General features: G+C 41.5%; 1 protein-coding gene across 4 annotated transcripts in view; it reads left to right on the forward strand.

Annotated features, from left to right (window-relative positions):
• The window catches only part of SPAG16 (sperm associated antigen 16), a 543868-nt gene that overhangs the window by 347278 nt on the left and 177313 nt on the right, over positions 1–19277 (forward strand). For all 4 annotated transcript variants that reach the window (XM_075607226.1, XM_075607225.1, XM_075607227.1 and 1 more), the window contains one exon: positions 13293–13419. In XM_075607226.1, coding sequence (XP_075463341.1) covers positions 13293–13419 — 127 coding nt within the window. The remainder of the gene's footprint in view (positions 1–13292; positions 13420–19277) is intronic.

Here is a 19277-nt window from a genome sequence, read left to right on the forward strand (position 1 = left end):
CCGTGCCCCCCATGTCTGTCTCTCCCACCGTGCCCCCCGTATCTGTTTGTTGTTATGGGTATAGAGGGAAGTAGGCCATTTACTGGGATATTGAGTGTGATGATAATGTGGAGGGTAAGAATAGTCTGGAGTATAAGCACAGTGAGTGTGAACTGCGAAGATAGTGAGTGTGAGTATATCCCGCGTATAGTTAAGTATTTCTAGCACGGCGTGTTAGGATAGTCAATTTGTTCATGTGTAAAACATACATTTTAAGATTACTGCCAAGCGGGAAATGTAAACAAGCTTTTGTTAAAAACACTGCGCTTGAATTAAGTCTTTAAGCTAATTTACGACAGCCTTACAATGCCTAGAATTCTTCATCTAGCAGTGTACAATTAGCACAGAAGGGAGCCAGCCCGGTGTGTGAAGCTAATGACTGATGTGAAAAGGAATGCAGTGTCCTGCAGTACTTAGAAAGTCAGATGCTAAAACAAAAAAAAAAATTCCTACCTCCGTGTCCACTAAATACTTGAAATCATTATCCAATGCCTTAAATCACTATCAAATCATCTGGTCCGGTTGACTGAGAACCGGCATCTCATTAAGCCATTAGAGGAATTACTGATGTCTGAGGTCCTCGGAATCTGAGATACTCAAGCAGTAAATAATGCTCACACGTGCTAACACAATTTATTAGAATGCAGATACTGCATACACTACCAAATTATTCAGTTCAATGTGGACTGAATTATTTGGTAGTGTATGCAGTATCATGGCAAAGCATGACTTAATAATATCTTCAGTGCTGCTGTAGCATTGTATGGAGTTATGGCCGTACCAACTTTAAGGATATAAACAAGACTCTTTGATAGCACCCTTTGTTTATTTGGTTTGCCGTCATTCTTATGTATCCAAGCCTGTTGTCTGAGTGTACTATGCCAGTCACACTGTTTTGGTCCTAGAATTGTGACAATATGCCATCCACTTTTGAAGCTAATGAAAAACAAAAACTTTGTTACAACTTACTTTAGCTTTAATATCCCAATAACCTGTTGCTGACCATAACAACAGGTTATTAGGATATAAAAGTTAAGAAGCTGCACCATTCTAAAATTGTGGTTGCTATGTTTGAATGACCTTATTGGCCCGCATATAGTATGGCCTCGCACATAATATGACCCTAAAGTTTTTTTTAAGGTGTTCTACAAGAAAAAAATAGGTGTTTGGCTGTGCATCTATACTATAATTCTAAGTTGGATTCCGTCTGTTTGTTTGTTTGTATGTCTGAAGCATTGATATCTTAGAAACGGCACCACGTAGCACCACGAGACCGTCACTGTACATTCTGCTGCGGATTTGTAGGTCAACGCAACTATTTTGAGCTTCCAATGTGACTCACCTCCCAAATTATGGACATTCTAAGTTTCCCTCGGCTGTCCAGCAAATCTGTTAGAGCAGGAACAAGGGGCGGGGGGGGGGCGTGGCTACTAAGGGGGGGGGGCATGTCCTTGCCTGGATCGGGGCTGTGTGTGATGTCAGATGTGCGGGGGAGATGTGCCAGCGGGAAGGGGGGGGGGGAAATGTGCTAGCTAGCAGGGGGAGATGTACCAGCAGGGCGGGGGGGGGGCATGTGCCGGCAGCGGGGGGAGATGTACCAACGGGCGGGTCATGTTCTAGCAGCGGGGGAGACACACACACAGACACACAGGCACACACAGACAGAGACAAATCTCACCCGCACTACATCCAGCAGCGGGGGTGGGGGCAGGGGGGGGAGGAGGGGGCCCGGGGAGATGTGCCAGCAGCAGGGGGGAGGGGGGGAGGGACACGTATTCAATATTACATTCCCCGGGGCGAAGCCGGGCACAAAAGCTAGTACTGTATAATACGAGTACAGTTTTCAGAAGGACATTTTTAGGAAAAAAACATAGCACTATATTCATGCCAATACGGTAGTTTGTCAGCTATAAAACTTTAAATACTTGAAGATGGCATAAGATTTATGAAACAAAAAAAGCTCATTGATATTGAATGCATCTTTTAGTTTGGCGAGTCTGGGGCAACTTTTTGCCCCAGTTTGGCAGCTGGTAGTTTTTTGATACAAAGCCCAGTGTACAATGTTTACAGTACTTTTTCTCCTATACACATTAAAGGAGCAATCCAAGCTTTTTTTTGTTTTGTTTTTTTTTTTTTTAACATTCCCAGCATTGAATCGGGGGTCACCGGAGCTTTAGGGACCCCCTGCTTCCAGAGATACTTGCTTCCGTAAAAAGTGCTGGTAGCCGCTCTGGCTGAGCAAGCTGGGCTTTAAAGTTTAAAACTCCCTCATCACGCGGGCCAATAGGAAGCCAAACCTGATGACGTCACATCTTTCTATTGGCCCGCAGGGCGCGAGAGCTTTGAACAGCGAACATGACGTGAGCCCTGGTAGCCAAGCAGAACAGCTACCGGCACCTGCTACGGTGGTAAGTATCTCCGGAAGCAAGGGGTTTCCAGAGCGGAAATTAGTGGGGTTCAGCTCTGGAAACCCCTGCTTCAATCCTGGGGGGGGGGGGAGGACTTTGCTGCTTTAAAGTTATGGTGTGTTTAAAAAAAATTGACAAAACCCTCTACATTTCAAAGAGCAACAAAGACAAAGAGGCCGTCCATTTGCATGTCTTCCACAGGTCCTCCAAAACTGGATGAGTGAAGCAAGTTGGGAGATGTGCAGATGGGTTCTTTGTCTCCTTCAATCACCGCAATAAACACCCTCACTTAGTCATAATATGTAACCACCACCTACTTCATTTTATTGTAATAACGGCTAAAGCAAAGAAAAGGAAAATGTCAGGTCATTAAAGCTGAAAGGCTTTTTTCTTTTCTTTTTTCTTTTCTTTTTCTCCCTAGTGGAATACAGCTGGGTTTATATTCATAGCATGAATGATTGGACGTGTCATATGTGAGGCTGCCCGGGAATAAAGTAGCTGTAATAAAATATAAAGACATGATAGGGTGTATTTATAACCACATAAAACAAGTTGGCATTTTAATGTTTTAAGCCGGCTTGTGCACCCATGGATCTTAGAAAGTTTTGGGGCTGGGGTTGGATTTAGTTTTCTTGGTATATATATATATATATATATATATATATAACACTTGTTTCTAAATTCTTGAAAATATTGCTCTTGTTTTATTTTTATCTAACTGTACAGGAAAAGTACCCCTTTAAAATGTTTAATTCTCCAAGCTAAAACGGTCTCATTATATTGAAAAATATACATTTATTTATAAAATGTTTTACCAGGAAGTAAGACATTGAGAGTTACCTCTCATTTTTAAGTATGTCCTGGGCACAGTTATAACAATACATGGTTACATTAACTGAACAGGGTCATACAGTCAATTCACAGACATTTCATGGACAGATAGAGTAGGAAATTTGGGTACAGGGGATGAAAGGGCTGGTGAGTTTCAGATTGAAATAGAGAAGCTTTAACAACACCAAACATCAGCAAAAGGCTCAAATCCTTTAGCTACCCTTCAGCTGCACCAAAGGCTGTCCGCCTTTGGGGCGACACAGATGTACACTACATGAGAGGAACAATTCAAAATGTCATCTAAGGGACTAAAATATTATTAATATTAGTGTTTTAGTTACTAGGCACAAACAAGAAGTTAACAAATGACATGGATCTGTTGTCACCTCTATCAAAAAGAAAAGTTATATAGTACAGTACATGCCTGCAATGCAGAAATGATCAAAGATAAAGATTATGTGGCCAATTCTTTTTGCCAATTTTTGTTGAACATCACTTCTTGTTTTTTTGTTGTTTTATACACCTTTATGCTCACTTGTGATAATGCATTTTCTATTGCCTTGTATTCTGCCCCAAATCACCACTGCAAGGAGACCATTCCTTTCCTCTACCATTCCATATTAAAGAGTAAATACACCGTAGATGTGGTTTTATACATGTCTGCTACGGTCTGATGTCTATTTTTGAGACAATGTAAAAACGAATGTTTAGACATTCGGAACAGCTTGCAATCCATCTTACAAGTTCATCTGGTAATTCCATCAAAAGTGAACTGCATTTCCGATAAGAGGCTTAGAGATGCGACAAGAGAATGATGACATTTGAGTTAGGAAATTCTATTACAGGCCAACAATTGAAGGTTTAGCAACAGCCACATGCGTGTCACATACCCAGTGCCCACTGGACAAAAAATCTGATGCTTCTAGCTTCTCTTCCTATCCATATCTGCATTACAAAACCATACAGTATCAGTTTGATGTGATATATGAAAAGGTCATGCACAAGTATATAAATACCTCAAGCACGTCAGCTCTGACCCACTTAATCCACACATTACTGCATTAAAATGGCATTATTTGGAATTCCTTGTTTTCTTTTTTTTTCTAACTTATATTTTATTATTTTTTTGCAAACGTAAAAGAGGAGAGGGGGGGGTATACAGAAAATAAAAAGGGGGGTGGGTGGGGAAGGATAGGGGGAAGCATCCAGATTGGTCTCCACACAGGGAGCCTAAAATCAATTGTACATTTACAAAGACTCATATTACTTTCTAAGCCGTCGTGGTAGATAACGGCCAGTCTCTCGGTCTAAGTCAAGTTGAATTTTTCCATACATATGCCTCCCAGAGTTCCCAGGTTGTCAGAAATGTGTTCTATCTATCGTGGATTAGGCTAGTTAGTCTGTCCATAGTCATTATATGATTCATTTTGTGTTTTACAGTTGTAATGGGTGGGGGGTCATTCTGCTTCCAATATTTTGCGATCATTACTTTGGCTGCCGACAGAATTTGTGTTGTTATATGATCTGCCTTCCTCTCCAGGCCCTCTATTGGTTTTAATAGAAGCACAGTTTCCATATCCCAAGTCAGATCTTATCCTATTACCCCTTTTATTAATCTTCTAATCTTTCCCCAGAAAAGAATGACTTGGGACAGGACCACCTTATATGCTTGAACGTGCCTATTTGTCCGCAATTCCGCCAACACGTAGAAGAGGTTAATGGGAAGAATGTGTGAAGACGTGCCGGGGTGTAGTATCATCTATGTAGGACTTTTAAATTCATTTCTCTAACCGCTGAGCAGCGAGATGCTCTGGCTATTCTTTCATATATTTCCTCCCATTCCCCGTCTACAAGAGAATGACCTATATCACTTTCCCAGTCTGAGATGTTTTTACTTGTTTTCCCTCTGTAGTGTTGTATTAGAATCTGATCAAATTGAGCAATTGTTCCTTTATGATTTTCACCTAGCTAAAACAGGTTTTCAAAAGTAGTGAGGGGTCTATTTCAAATATCGTGTGGCTGTATCGAGGCGAGATAATGTTTGAGCTGCATACTGTATGTTGAAATAATTGCGTTTTCGGGATACCGTACTCTCCTTTTAATTCAGAGAATGACTTAATCCTGCCTCCCTTCTGCATATATCCGATAGAAGATAGCCCCTTTTTGTCCCATCTCTTGAAAACATTTGAGTGGTATGTTGGGGGCAACTCAGGATTTAATCTAATCGGTGTCAGAGGCGAGGGAATGGACGAGATCTGTTAATATTTACGTTTTTTGTCCCAAATGTAAAAAGAGTGTGTTAAGACAGGGTGATTGATCATTGTAATACATTGGCCTACATTCCTTCTTTATCCACAAAAGGGACCCCATGTCTGAGGTCCGGGCTTCCGATCTCTCAATATCCACCCACGGTTTAGTGCCCGGGGTTGCAGACCTATAAATTAGTGGACTCAGCCTCGCTGCTTTGTAATATTTAGCTAGATATGGCTATCCTAGACCTCCCTGTGTTAGGGATGCATCATCCACTTTTTCTTGATTATGGGTTTCCTGCCGTTCCAGATAAATGTAGCTATCCCTCTCTCCATGTCTCTAATAACATATACTGGTACTGTTACTGGTAGTACTTGGAATAGATACAGTAATCTAGGTAATAGGTTAATTTTAACTCTGGTACCCTGACCAACTCGTCAGATCTGTTTTTCAGTCTTGAGAAGATTTGGGTAGTTCGCACTGTAGATATCCTCGTATGTTTTTGTGATAAACACTCCTAAATATTTTAACTTGTCAGTTTTCCATTTTATAGGAAATTTCTTTTTCAGATGGTTCTCTAATTCTATGGGTATATGTCGACGTATGGCCTCTAATTTGGTATGATTGACTTTAAAATTTGAGAATTTGCCGAATTCGTCGAGTGTGTCAAACAAACTTTTTAAAGATGAGTCTGGGTTAGTCAGAGAGAGTAAACTATCGTCCGCAAAGAGGGATACTTTGTATACTTTGTCTCCTATGGGAACACCCTGTATTTCTAGGTTCGATCCTATTTTCGAAGCCAGAACTTCAATACAAATAGCGAATAGCAGGGGAGACAGTGGGCATCCCTGTCTGGTTCCATTGGAGATTTTAAATGGGGGTGATATATACCCTGAAGTGCGTACCATGGCTGTTGGGCTAGAATATAATGCTTTAATACCATTGATAACATTTTCGTGTAGACCTACCTCTCTGAGCACCCGAAACATGAACGGCCAGGCCACCCTATCAAATGCTTTTTCTGCATCGAGCCCCAGAACCAATGTGGGACGTCGATTCGTATTGCCGTTATATATAATATCAATAATTCTGCGTATATTATCTGAAGCCCACTTGGTCTGGGTGGATCCGAGAATTTAATACCTTGTTCAACCTAGACGCCAAAATTTTTGCGAACAACTGTTTATCCTTGTTTATCAGGTCTTGTGACAGAGTCACTGACTCAGTAGGCTGGAACAGTGAATTGAGAGGCGCTGCAGCCAGTCCACAGAGAGAAAGAGCAACAGCTGAAAACTGATTAATCAGGAGCTGGGCTCCTCAGTGAAACAAGGAAGTGTTTTAAAAGACACAGGAAGCTTCTATGCTGCGAGACTGCTTTACTCCACAGAGAGATGGGAAGTGAAAGTTCTCCTAGCCGGGGAGAGTCTGGCTGTTATGGACCGTAGGACTGAAAGAAGCAGGCCTGTGGGGTCCAGCTGGGAATCACACCCAGGATAAAGACAAGGACTGACAGTTAAGATGCAGAGACTGTGTTACCTTGTTCCATATGCCAAGGCATGTTTTGGCTTGGGAACCAGCTTACTGTAGCTGGCCAGGCAGTTAGTGAGGGCGAAAGCTATGGTGTAGTTAGCTTTCCCTAGAGGGAATAGGTGTTAATTTCCTATATTTTATTATGATTTAAAGGGACAGTACCCATTATGTTTATTTGTTTGTGGTTAATAAACCAATACAGTTAAAGCTTTACACAGCGTCTAGCGTCTTACTGACCCTGCTGCGAGGCCGTCCTGCCACAGTCTATAGCTAGGGCAGATCGTGGGATCTTTCCCTTCTTTTGGTATTACAATAATTGAGGCTTCTGATAAGTCATTTGGCAGTTTTGTTGAACCTCCTGACCAGATATGGTTTCAGTGTAGGCTCAAACTTTTTGAAATAGAGGTTGGAGAAGCCGCCCGGGCCCAGGGCCTTAGAATTTTTGAGAGATTTAATAGTTTCAAACATCTCCTCTGCTGTTATTGGAACTCCCAGGTGACTGTCCTCATTCTCGTCTAATTTAGGTAGTCTTGTTGTTTTTATTTATTCATCTAATTTTGGTACTAAATCTGTAGGAACTTGGTTCGGACTTGTCAGATTATATAAATTACTATAGTACCGTATAACACAAATTCTTTGTTGATTTTTGGCTGGGTTATATGTCAACTCGTCCTAGCTATTGTTTATGCTATAGATATCAAGGCTTGTCGTCTTGTTACGAAGTTTTGCAGCTAGATAGCTATCTGCTTTGTTACCTTTCTCGTAGAAAATCTGGCTGGTCCACCGCATTGCTTTCTCAGTGTCCTCTATCAATATATTTTTAAGTTCAGGTTTACGTTTAAGTTCAATATATTTTTAGTTATCATTTTGTTTGCAATTTATTTTGTTTTGTGTGCAATTCTATGGCCCTTATCACCAAAATCTATCTTTATCTATTTTTGTTCTGATTTCATCTGTTGGGTTGTGCTGAAAGCTCTATCTTTATCTATTTTCGTACTGATGTATTTTGTTGGGTTGTGCTGAAAGCTCTCCTCATTTACCTGAATACTGTCATTTAGTCTTTTTATTCTCTTATTTCTCTCTTTTTTTCTGTGTGCAGCAATACTAATTATTTTACCTCCTAAAGTAGCCTTATGGGCGGCTCATAGAATACTGTCTCCCACCTGCCTGTTGTCATTTAGTTTAAAATCTCGTATAGCTGCTCCTATAAAAATTTTAGACTCAGGTATCCTAAGTACGAGATTGTTCATACGCCAGCGAGCCCTGGACAGTCTTTGATGTAAATCCCTTAGTGTTAGTAACACTGGGTTGCCGGCACTCTAGTCCATTGAACCTGTCTCGGTTGCGTACGGGCTCTTGCTGCATCCTTAGTCGGCTCCGCCGGACCTCTAGACCTAGTACGGTGATAAATGCCGGGCCCTCCTCCGGGCTTCTGATGGTGGCATGCTTGCCTTTATATGATGCCTGCTGACGAAAAGGGAAACCCCAGCGATATCTGATATCTTTACTGCGTTGATTGCCCATTATTTCCCTGAGCTCACGTCTTTTGGCTAGCGTTATTGGTTCCAGGTACGAGAAAATCTATATTTCAGTGTCTTTGAAAAAAATCACTGGTCTTGTTAATAATTTCTTCTTTGGTCGAGAAATAGTGGAGTCTTGTAATTATGTCCAATTCTTTTGGTCTATAGATTCTATGGGCTTTGTCCAGTCCAGCTTGGTGTTGGTAGCTTCTGGGAGTTTATTTTGGATAAGTCTGTACAGATAGGATTTGATTTCTTCCATAGGGACTGAGTCTGGGACGTTTCGAATCCTGACATTATTCCTCCTAGATCTGTTCTCGGCCTCCTCTTGAGCATCGTGGAGTCGGGATATCTAGTCTTTCATTTGGGCTGTGTCCAAGTCTGCCTCCACCTGCTTTTCGGTGATGGCCTCCTTGGCTTCTTCTAGACCTGTGGTGCGTTCCGCTATTTCTGATCATAGACTTTTCATCACGCTCTGCAGTTCTTTGTGGAACGTCTGTTTGATCTCTTTAACCCAGACCTTCAGGTCGTTTCTGATATTTTAACCTTGGTCGGTGTCTGAGCCTGATTCGGTTTCCTCTCGGTCCTGCGATTGTGTTTCCCTTTCTTTGTCTAAGGGTTTAGGCGTCGCGTTCTTTATTTTGAAAAATGAAGAGGCTTCCGGTATCTTTAGCTTTTTTTGGTGGGGCCATGTCTTGGGTCTTCGTGAGGGAGTAGAGTTGAGTCAGTCTCTATTCGCTATTGTAGTATTTATTTATCCGTTTTATTTAGAGTCTACCGGGAAGGCCCGTGTCTCACTTTTTCATTTATGCCAGTACCACTCTTGCACCCCTTCACATGGGTAGTCCGCTGTTACATAATTTTTTTTAGATGCACTTGAGATGTGGGGGATTTGGGACATGTGAGGATGTGACCAGCCAACCCAGCATTGTTCTATTTGTTCTTTTGCGGCTGTGGAGTATAGGTGGTTTACACAGCAGCTATGAATAGCTTCTCAGGAGAGCACGTGGCCATTTTAGGGTGTGGTATTGTTCCTTGTGGGCTTGCAGAGAGTCTCTGCCCAGAGGTAAAACTTCAAGGGTGGAGAAGTCCACAGGCCGCTGTAGCTCTGCCCTGACCGCTACGGCTATTTGGCTCTTGCAGGGTCTTAATGGCCCTCCGCAGCAGACTTTTTCACTCCTTGCAGGGCTCTGAGCTTTCTTTTTTTGATAGGGATGGGGGGGCTCTGCTGAGATTGGGCACTCAATTTGGGTCTCTGGTAGATCTTAGCACTGCAAAGGGAGATAGGGGCAGACTCGCGTCTCTTGCTTAGACTTGTGGTGTTCAGCTTTAAGATGGCCATCCCCCTGCTGTGTAAGGTTCTCCCTCACAGCCGCCGATCAGTGGCGATAGGCGCACAACCGCAACGGTACAGGGGCTCCTATTCTTTGTTGGCCGCCCCCTCCTCCCTGTGCCACTCCGCCTCGGTCCCCGCCAATGTCCGGGCTTCCCTGCTGCGCCACCCTGCTGATTGCACTGTTAGCCGGGGCGCCCTCCCCCCCCTCTTACCCGCTCCCGGCGGTATCGGGCACCTTCTGCCCTCCCCGGCAGAGCCGGTAGCGCACATCCCCTCCGATTCGGGCCTGGTTGCTTGATCCTAGATGCTTGCGGAATTGTGGGCTTGGGGGGGCTATGGGCGTCCGTCGACCATCTTGCTCTCCACTCAGGTCAGTAGGGAGAAAAGTCTTGCGGGCCGAACGGGGACTCCCGGGCGACGATCCAAGACAGGAGCACCTCCACACCTGCCTGCGGGGCTGGGGACCTGTGTGGGGATCACCACCTCGGGATCTGGTGCTAGGGATGGTTGTTTAGCAGTGTTTCTGTGCCTTGGTCCCTCGGAGCTGAGCTGGCTCGTGACATCTCAGCTCTGAGTCTTGGGCACGCCGGAATTTCTTGTTTTCTTAACTATTTGCTCAATTGGAAATCAACTATCCTTTAGATTGAAACTCATAAAACTCTGGCAATTTGGTTATTTTTGTTCTTAATCAGCATGTTTTGTTTAAATAAATGTCAGACGTTCCCTTTATACCTAAACATTGGGGGCTCTGTGTGAGCTGTCTGCCCATCTACCGCTTTCTTATGGATTTGTACGTTATTTTTTAGTGCATTTTTCTCTTTTTTTAGTTATCATTTTGTTTGCAATTTATTTTGTTTTGTGTGCAATTCTATGGCCCTTATCACCAAATACACTGTAGCATTCCCTTACACAATATTATATTAAAATTAAAGCATCCCAACTATGCATTCCATTTACAGGAGGAATGTTTAAGAAAATGTACGTAAAAGAAAAGAATGACCATATTGAAACATTTATAAGCCAAGGTCTATCTTAATGATATGAAATTCTGATGGGAAATATTGATTTATTTATTTCTCCATCTCTCGCTCCAAATCAAGTGGAATGATTGTCCCATCTCCTGCTCTCTAAGTTACCTGACACATTTCATTTACCATTCTGATAGTCAGGTGACTGAGCTTCAGACAACTGTGGAAGACTGAAACCCACCCTTTCTTGCAGAGGGGAATCTCCCCCACATAATATTTCTGGCAGACTGGGTTACTTAGGTCAGGTGAGAGAGAGGAACAATTCATCCTATCTGCAGAGATGTTGTGACAGAGGGAAAGATTAAGAACAAAGTAAAAAAAGAAAGGAAATAAGGAGGGGAGGGAAGGAAAAGAAAAGAGTAGAAAGGAAAGAATAAAAAGAATGAAAGATAAGACAGAGTTTTTCATAGTAAATAATATATATATATTTCAGACTCCTCAGAAAGAGATAAGGGCCCATATTCCTAAGGAATCTTCTACGTCCTCCGGCATTGGAAGACACTTTAAATCCAATTTTCTTGAATAGACCATAGGGTGTCTTCCAGCAGCAGAAGAGGTCTTATTGCACAAGACCGCTTTGTAAATGTGGCCCAAGTGTGGGATAAAGCAAATAATTAAGCATATACTGTAAGCAATAAACACAGGTATAATGTCAAAGAGGGATTAATTATCATATATTTGAAACAGTATTCTCATAGGACAGCATAAAACTTAAATTAAACTTATTTATACCAAAACTGATATTTTAGTTCCTGTTTGGTAAGTGAAATGTGTTTGTCAGAGTATTCTGTAACCAGTGCAGAATTGTTGTCATGACCATTTATTCACATTGGATTGCAAAACATGGGTCACTGGAGAAGTAGATGTTTTAAAAAATGTGCTCTTCAGAGACAATGTAAGGTCCTTATTCAAATTATATTTATATCTTTGCCCTTGTTTCTATTAAAATAATTGGCATACAGGTTACTTACCTAGCTGGTCACAGTGTATTAACAGAGACTTATTAGCCAGTACGTATTTCCCGTTGGATAACCTGAGCTCTGCACTTATCCTGGTTTTTTAACTTTGGCATAAGTAATAAAGTATATTACACGAGTGTATCACTTCACTTATTATTTGCCATCCTTTTTTAATTTAACTTATTAAAAGCTACGTTGTAATTGCCCAGGTGTGCACCATAAACGCAAATCTTCTGTGATGGTACGGGTCCTCTATCACCGTCTCTCCTTTTTTCTGTCCTTCTTCAAAATGCTGTGAAGCAGCTGCCCAAGCCTGGAAAAGAGTTCAGCTCTATTTACATGAATGGGATTCAAATCTTCTCTAGGATGGGCAAGCGACTTTAAAGACTATAGAAATCAGGAAAAGTGATTCATTCTTCCATAATGACACATACTGTAAGAGTGTGTGTGAGAGCAAAAGGAAGGGCAAGAAGGAGGATATTTTATGAACAATGCGCAGCTGAAAACATGATGCAAAGAACACTATCAGTTTAAGCACAGGAAAATATTGGACCGAGATCCATTTTGTCTTTGTTAAATGGCTAAATATGAGGTTACTCTCTTTATGGATATGTTCAGATTGTCTCTTTAACACACAGCCTGTCATGTTCCATTACTTTAGTCCATTTTCACATTGCTACAGCATCCCAACTAGTCCTTCCTGTTGTGACAGCTAATTAATCTCACCCAAGTCTTCCTGCAGCCCACTTGTCTATCCCGTAAGTCAATCACCTTAAGCTAGTGACTTATGTACAGTTTGCTCGGCTTTCCCTGTTGACATGCAAGGGTGTGAATTTGTAATTACATCTTGTGGCTCTGCAGAAAATTCATCTGGGACGTGTTATTTAAAGCAGAGTTACACGTTTCTACAGAGCTTGAGTGATACGCAAACAGGAAAGAAGGCAACCTAACCAGCTGAAATATCTCTTCTGCCCAGCAATGGAATACCAATTAGCTGAAATATTGATATGAAAAAAAAAATGTATTAACCCCTTACATGCTCGTTTCTGGATATTCATTTTGGATTTTAATTTTCTAACTCTATCTACTGTCATCGTTGTAATTTGATCATCAAAAGCCAATAAATTATCTATGGGATGATACCAGAAATAAACAAGTAATTCCCTGTGAATATTGAGAAATGTTGTATTGTCTGGCTAGAAATTAATTGCAAGCTTCAGTGAAATTGGCTTAAGAAAATAACCTTTACTAATTCTCAGTAGAAAATCTTCAGAGCATTGTATGACTTTAACCTACTGACCTAAATGTTAATGCAAACCCCTGTAGTTATCCCTGTGGGTATAAGTATAGGAAATAACCTTCTGGCTTTTTTTTTCTATTGCTCCCTGCAGTGAGAGATGCAGATATACCATGCGAGGCCATGTGGACTCTGTGAACAGTATTGAGTTCCTCCCATATTCTAACATTGTCCTCACCAGCTCTGCGGACAAGACCTTGTCTCTATGGGACGCCAGAATGGTAAGCCATCCATACACTGAGCTTTTACCCGATATCAGCAGAATGTAGCAAAGCGAGATGGGAACTTAAAACCTCTGGTTGCTTCGGTTGATGTGTAAAGAGTTAAACCAGAGGCGTCAACACCTGCTGTAGCTTCTGTCACTGAATTGTTTTCATTTATTGTTGTAATTCCATTCCATGGTGAATAGAAATGTGGTTTATTTAAAGGTCAACATATGGCAGCTGATCCAATCCACTCTGCTGAAAGTTGCAACTGTTCAGTGCTTTTGGTCTCATTCAGCAGCACAAGAAAGGTTTGCTTTGCAATTGACCAATTATTCTAAAATAATTCCCTATGAACCGACAGTGCTTAGGTCTACCAGTTATACAGGCCATGCCGAATTGTAGATATGAAATCTTTTAATTGCCCAAATAGGATGCCTTTGTAGATGGTAATGTGTGCGAGAAAATATTTGAAGTCTCCAAACAATCGCAGCACATTTTGCCAATCAAGTAACCACAACCTGTAAAAGTCGGTGAATCAGCTATTTTCTTAATTTCATTGTAGTTATAGTTTCACTAACATGTTGGTGTTTTTGGTCTTTTCGTGCCATACAAGAAAAGTCGATATTATACAACCCCCATGCCATCTGGAAACCTACAAGCGGTTTTAGAGTTCGATAATGACAGTAAAGTCTTAGTACAAACTCATTGTGCAGACGTTAAATGGTGGTTTGCGCCTCGTAAAAATAAGATCCTTATTTCAAATCAGCCACAAATAGGTGCAACATATGGTTTGCATGGGGCTCGTTAACCTGACGACTTGAGCAGAGATGTGTCTAGCCCTAATTGTTTTTAAATTGGCTCAATGTTGATGTTCACATGACAAATTGCACCTGTCTTATATAAGCATCCACTTTTGAGTTGGATTAATGGCTGTTCTTAATTTAAGAACCCATCCAAATGATGAGCCTATGATACCAAGGTGGTAATCAGACTACACTATAAGAACCCAGCATTTGCAACACCCATTTTCTAGGATTGCTTCTTTATCGATGCAAAGACGAATGCTTCCTATTCTTGAGAATAGACCATATTGCTGCAGAAGGTAAATAATTTTTAGAGCTACAGTTAATATATTAGGCCTGCTTCTTGAGAAGATACTCCAGAGGTACATAGTAACACCTCGCCTCATTTTGCTAATTGTGGTGCTTATGCATGCTGATCTAGAACTTAAAATACTCATTAGAGCAGCTATCGCTCCAATGATCGAACTACTGGCTGCAGAGTTCCCTTCTGCAAAGCTCAGTTGTTGGAGACTGAGGTCGGTCCCCTAAAATGAAAGTTTTTAAGGATGTGTGCTTGTAAGGAATCGGGGAGCACGTCCCCCGCGGCGTGTTCCCTCCTTTCCTGTTGCTCCAGAAACCTCTGCGCTTCTGACAGAGCACGCGCGCCCATGGAGAACTTTCAATGTTTTCACAGACCTTGGCACCGCCCCCTGCTTGCAACGCATGTTCGCCACACGCGGCGCGCAGACGTGACACGCGTACACCGCTCCCCAGCTGCGGGTCAACCTTCATTATCACTCCCACCTGTCTCCTGCACCTCCCAGGCTATCCCTGCCTCCGCAGAGGCCGCTCCTCCGCTCCACCTCCCTTTCTCATTGGTCACATTGGTCACATCCCTTCATTTATCTCTGGATACCGACCCGGCTTGACTGCGGACCCTTCTCTGGATACTAACCCCGGCTTGCCTCTGACCTTCCGTACATCTCCATCCCTGACCACGGCACTCGAACAAACTACTATCCTACCGGCTCCTACCTTTAGACACGGCACCCCAGACACCTACTACTCTCCTTGCTCCGACCTCCGACCTAGCAAGTATCAAGACTATCTTCTCAAATCCCGACCTGGCGACCTTGACTATCCACTCTCCAGGCGCGCCTCCGCTGCTGTGGGTGGCATACTATATACTTTCCCACCTCAGTACCGGGGTCCCGCCTTGTTCGTGGTGAGCGCACGCGTTAGTGCTCAAGAGCAAATGTTATGCAGATGTAATGATTGCACAGATGTATAATTGTGCAAACCATTAAAAAAAACTGCGTCTCACATAGCACTAATCTAAGACCTCATTAGAATCATTTAAAACCAGTTGTTTGCAACTTTTGTGCACCAACACTATTTTGACAACTACTTCTAAAGTCTAAATTAGGCTCCTAGGGTATAAATAAAAGTATCCCTTCTAGCCAATCATTGTGGGCAGTGAACTAGAGTAAGAATGTGAATGGTATTATCAATTGTAATATCTCCAGGAAGTAATAATAAAAAAAATAAAAAAATCGGCAACCAATTGGGTTTTCCACTTTTTATTTTATCTTATTTTTGTGAATGTTTTATTCTTTATTTTGTTCAATGCTTATTTCAGATCATTTAAGCAGTTAATTGGTTTTATTAAAAAAAAAAAAGAAAAAAAATGCAACTAGCTTTTTGCTCATTGGAATATAATCCTAAAAACAAATCTGTTTTTCAGTTTAAGCTTTGTCCATGCAATGAATAATTAAACCTCTACATTTCCACTGCACAACCACCACAGCTGCCTCATGGTCCTAAATTAAAATAAACGCTTCAGTTGCTGCAAGTTTAACTTGGGATAGAGTATTAAAAATGGAAAAGCTGTTCTTTAACATACTTATTATAAAGAGAGGCGTCCTAACCTCCTCTAAGACTAAGTACTAACTTTACCCCACTGTAAAATTGTGTACAATACATATGCAGACAGTGAATAAGATTCAACAGCAGTAAAAAGTCAATGCCTTGTTTAGAAACCGCTTCTTCAGAATCTTAAAGGAGCAATCCAAGCACTTTTTTGTTTTTACAGGATTGAAGCAGGGGGTCTCCAGAGCTGAATCCCATTCATTTCAGCTCCGGCGACCCCCTTCTTCCCTGAGATACAGACCTCCAAAGGGGATGCCGGTATCGTGGCAAAGTTTAGAGCTCCTGCGCCATGCGGGCCAATAGGAAACCAAACCTGATGACATCGCAGCTTCCTAGTGGTCTGCAGGGCGTGAAGCTTTGAACCCCGCCATTACATGAACCCTGGTAGCAGAGTGGCTACCGGCAACCCTATGGAGGTAAGAATCTCTGGAAGCAGGCAGGGGGTCACCATAGCTGAAATTAATGGGGTTCAGCTCCGGAGATCCCCTGCTTCAATCCTGTGTAAAAAAATAACGAACACGTGTAAAAACAAATGAAAAAAAGCCATTGTATTGCCGCATTTATAGTGCATACAGTAATTACAGTAGATATCCCATCGTACACAAGGCATGTCAATGGAGGGATACGGGGTCATTGAAGCGATACAAAGTCAACAGAAATCTTCATTATAACATGGCAAAAACAAATATGTCAAATTCAAAGGTTTAGTAAGGTCACATACCAACAAGAGAGCTCCAATGTTTTCATCCCAGAATGTATCAATACCCGTAATCAAGCCATTGCCCTCGAGCCAAAATGATAATGTTCACCAGATAGTATTTGACCTTGTAAAACCTCTGAACTTTGCGTGTTTGGATTGACTATATCTATATATACTATTTTGTACGATTGCATGTCTGCCCAGCTATTCATCTCTCTGGGAATCATTAATATATGTACGTATGGTATTGTGTGCTTGGATTTATGATACAAAGTACCTGCTATTTTTCCTGGCTGTATCTGTGTTCCACCATGTGTAATTAACCTAAACTACAATTGGAAAAGATCACATTTTCAGTTCACTCTGCTTTGCCTCTAAGTACCATCCTTTCTTTAATTGCCACATTAAAAGTTATCAAACTTGTGGCCAACTTTCTAATCAGCATGTTTAATTAGAATTCCTGGGCCAAAAGGAGCACAAACGTTCTTATGTACTCGGGTCTCGGTCAATGCTTTTGACCCTTTCAGTGCTGGGGCTTTCTGCAGTGCAATCATTAGGAATTAAACTGCTATTTGAATAATCGGTTGATTTGTAACAAGGCAACCGAGTTCCCAAAACTCTCTATTATAATTCATGCATAAATCATTTGCTAGTGACATGTTGCAGGTAATTGGTTCATATCAAGATAATTATAGTTTGTCAAAATGAAGGCAACACACTATTGGGTAGAAATGATAACTTCATTCAAACTGGAGTTTTCTGGAACATTAAGTTACAGTACCTTCTTTAGATATATGAACATATACATTATAGACATATAATCGCCCACTCATGATCTGGTTGACGTTAATGGGGTCTTGGGGAGATAAATTGTCTTTGTCGTGACTCATCATTTCAAGGGCCAATGTCTGAATTTACGTGTGTGTGCGTGCATGTGCGTGTGTTTGTGCATGCATGTGTGTGTGTTTGTGCATGGACATACATTTATCAAAACTATTGTTTGCATATTTTATGAGCAAGTGCGATTTATATAATGAATCACCTTCATGTTTTCCTCATTCTGATTGGATAAAGATTCTGTGTTTCCACCAATGGGAGTGATATTATTAAAGTGATAAATGAAATATACATCAGGCAAACATTATATGAAGAATTGTTGTTTGTTCTTCTTGACCGTGTCTAAGATTTTTGGTTAGTGGCTTCACTGACCCCGAGTTGTAATGTTTTTTGTTCCAAGAGTGCAGCAGGTTTTTGCACCATCCATGTCGGGGAAAGGAAAACAATAATCGTGTATGGGAACCAGTAAATACAAAGCCAAAGATTCCTTCCTTGCGTTTATATAGTACAGAACCAACAAGGACTGGGGTTTTGGTTCTAAAATATTTTCCGTATTTTGGTTTTGCCAAAACTGTATTTTTGTTGCTTTTGTTATTTAATAAAGCTCAACCCCGTTATAACGCGATCCGTTACAACGCGAATCCGCTTATAACGCGTAGCAAGCGTGGCTTCCAATTTTCATATTTATGAATACTTTACAACACGATTATTGGTATATTAAATACTTTATTGTACAATGCATACATTTCTAATGCGAACCGCTTATAACGCGATGTGATTCTTTGGACCCCAAGCACAGCGTTATAAGGGGGTTGAGCTGTATATTGAAAAATAATAGGCAGGAAAATGCTAAAACAACATTGTAAAGCATAAAACATGTTTACAAAGAGGTAGAAAATCATTTAAGAAAATAAAGAATTGGGAAACTAACAAGTGTAGCTTGAAAAACGGTGCAAACGTTTTCAATATCTTATTCCTCTTTGGCAAACTAAACAAAAGTAATCATAGGTCACACCAAAATGATCGGAAAACATGGTACTCTTGTTTGTACAAGTATAGCTTAATAGATGTTTCAAACTTCTAGTAAAGGATTCTGATGCTGGTGGGAAATCCCGCTATTACCCGCTCTGTCCTTTGTTGGAACTTTGTGGTGTGGTGGGATAACAAGGAGATGAGATCTCTGCCTGTGCCGTAACATTGTGGAAGTTCCAAGGTGATAGTTTCCTGCCTCTGCTGACTTTCCGTGTGCCTACTCTGTAGACAGGATCAGAGTATAATACATAGTAGATAGGAGAGATTTGTTTGATTTTTTTTTATACAAATATGCTGTTTGACTGGTGGTGGCCGCCTTGCTTTATCCTGATAACTTTGCTATTCTTCAATGATGATGGTTTCCACTGCGGATGTAGTAAGGGCTAGCTCACACTGCCTGCTACCCGACGTACACGCGCACGTTCGGCATTTTTTGCCGCAGGAACAGACAGGGCCGCGGACACGCCAACGTTAAGGTTTGCTACATCTCTAGCTCATCAGGCGTAAAGTACTCACACTGCTTTGCAGTGACAGAGAATTCCCTTGTCGTACCACAACCTCTAACAGCAGAAACAAGCACATCCTTCTGCTAT

The sequence above is a fragment of the Ascaphus truei genome, chromosome 7 (genome assembly GCF_040206685.1).
Source record: "Ascaphus truei isolate aAscTru1 chromosome 7, aAscTru1.hap1, whole genome shotgun sequence".
In the NCBI taxonomy this organism is placed as follows: domain Eukaryota; kingdom Metazoa; phylum Chordata; class Amphibia; order Anura; family Ascaphidae; genus Ascaphus; species Ascaphus truei.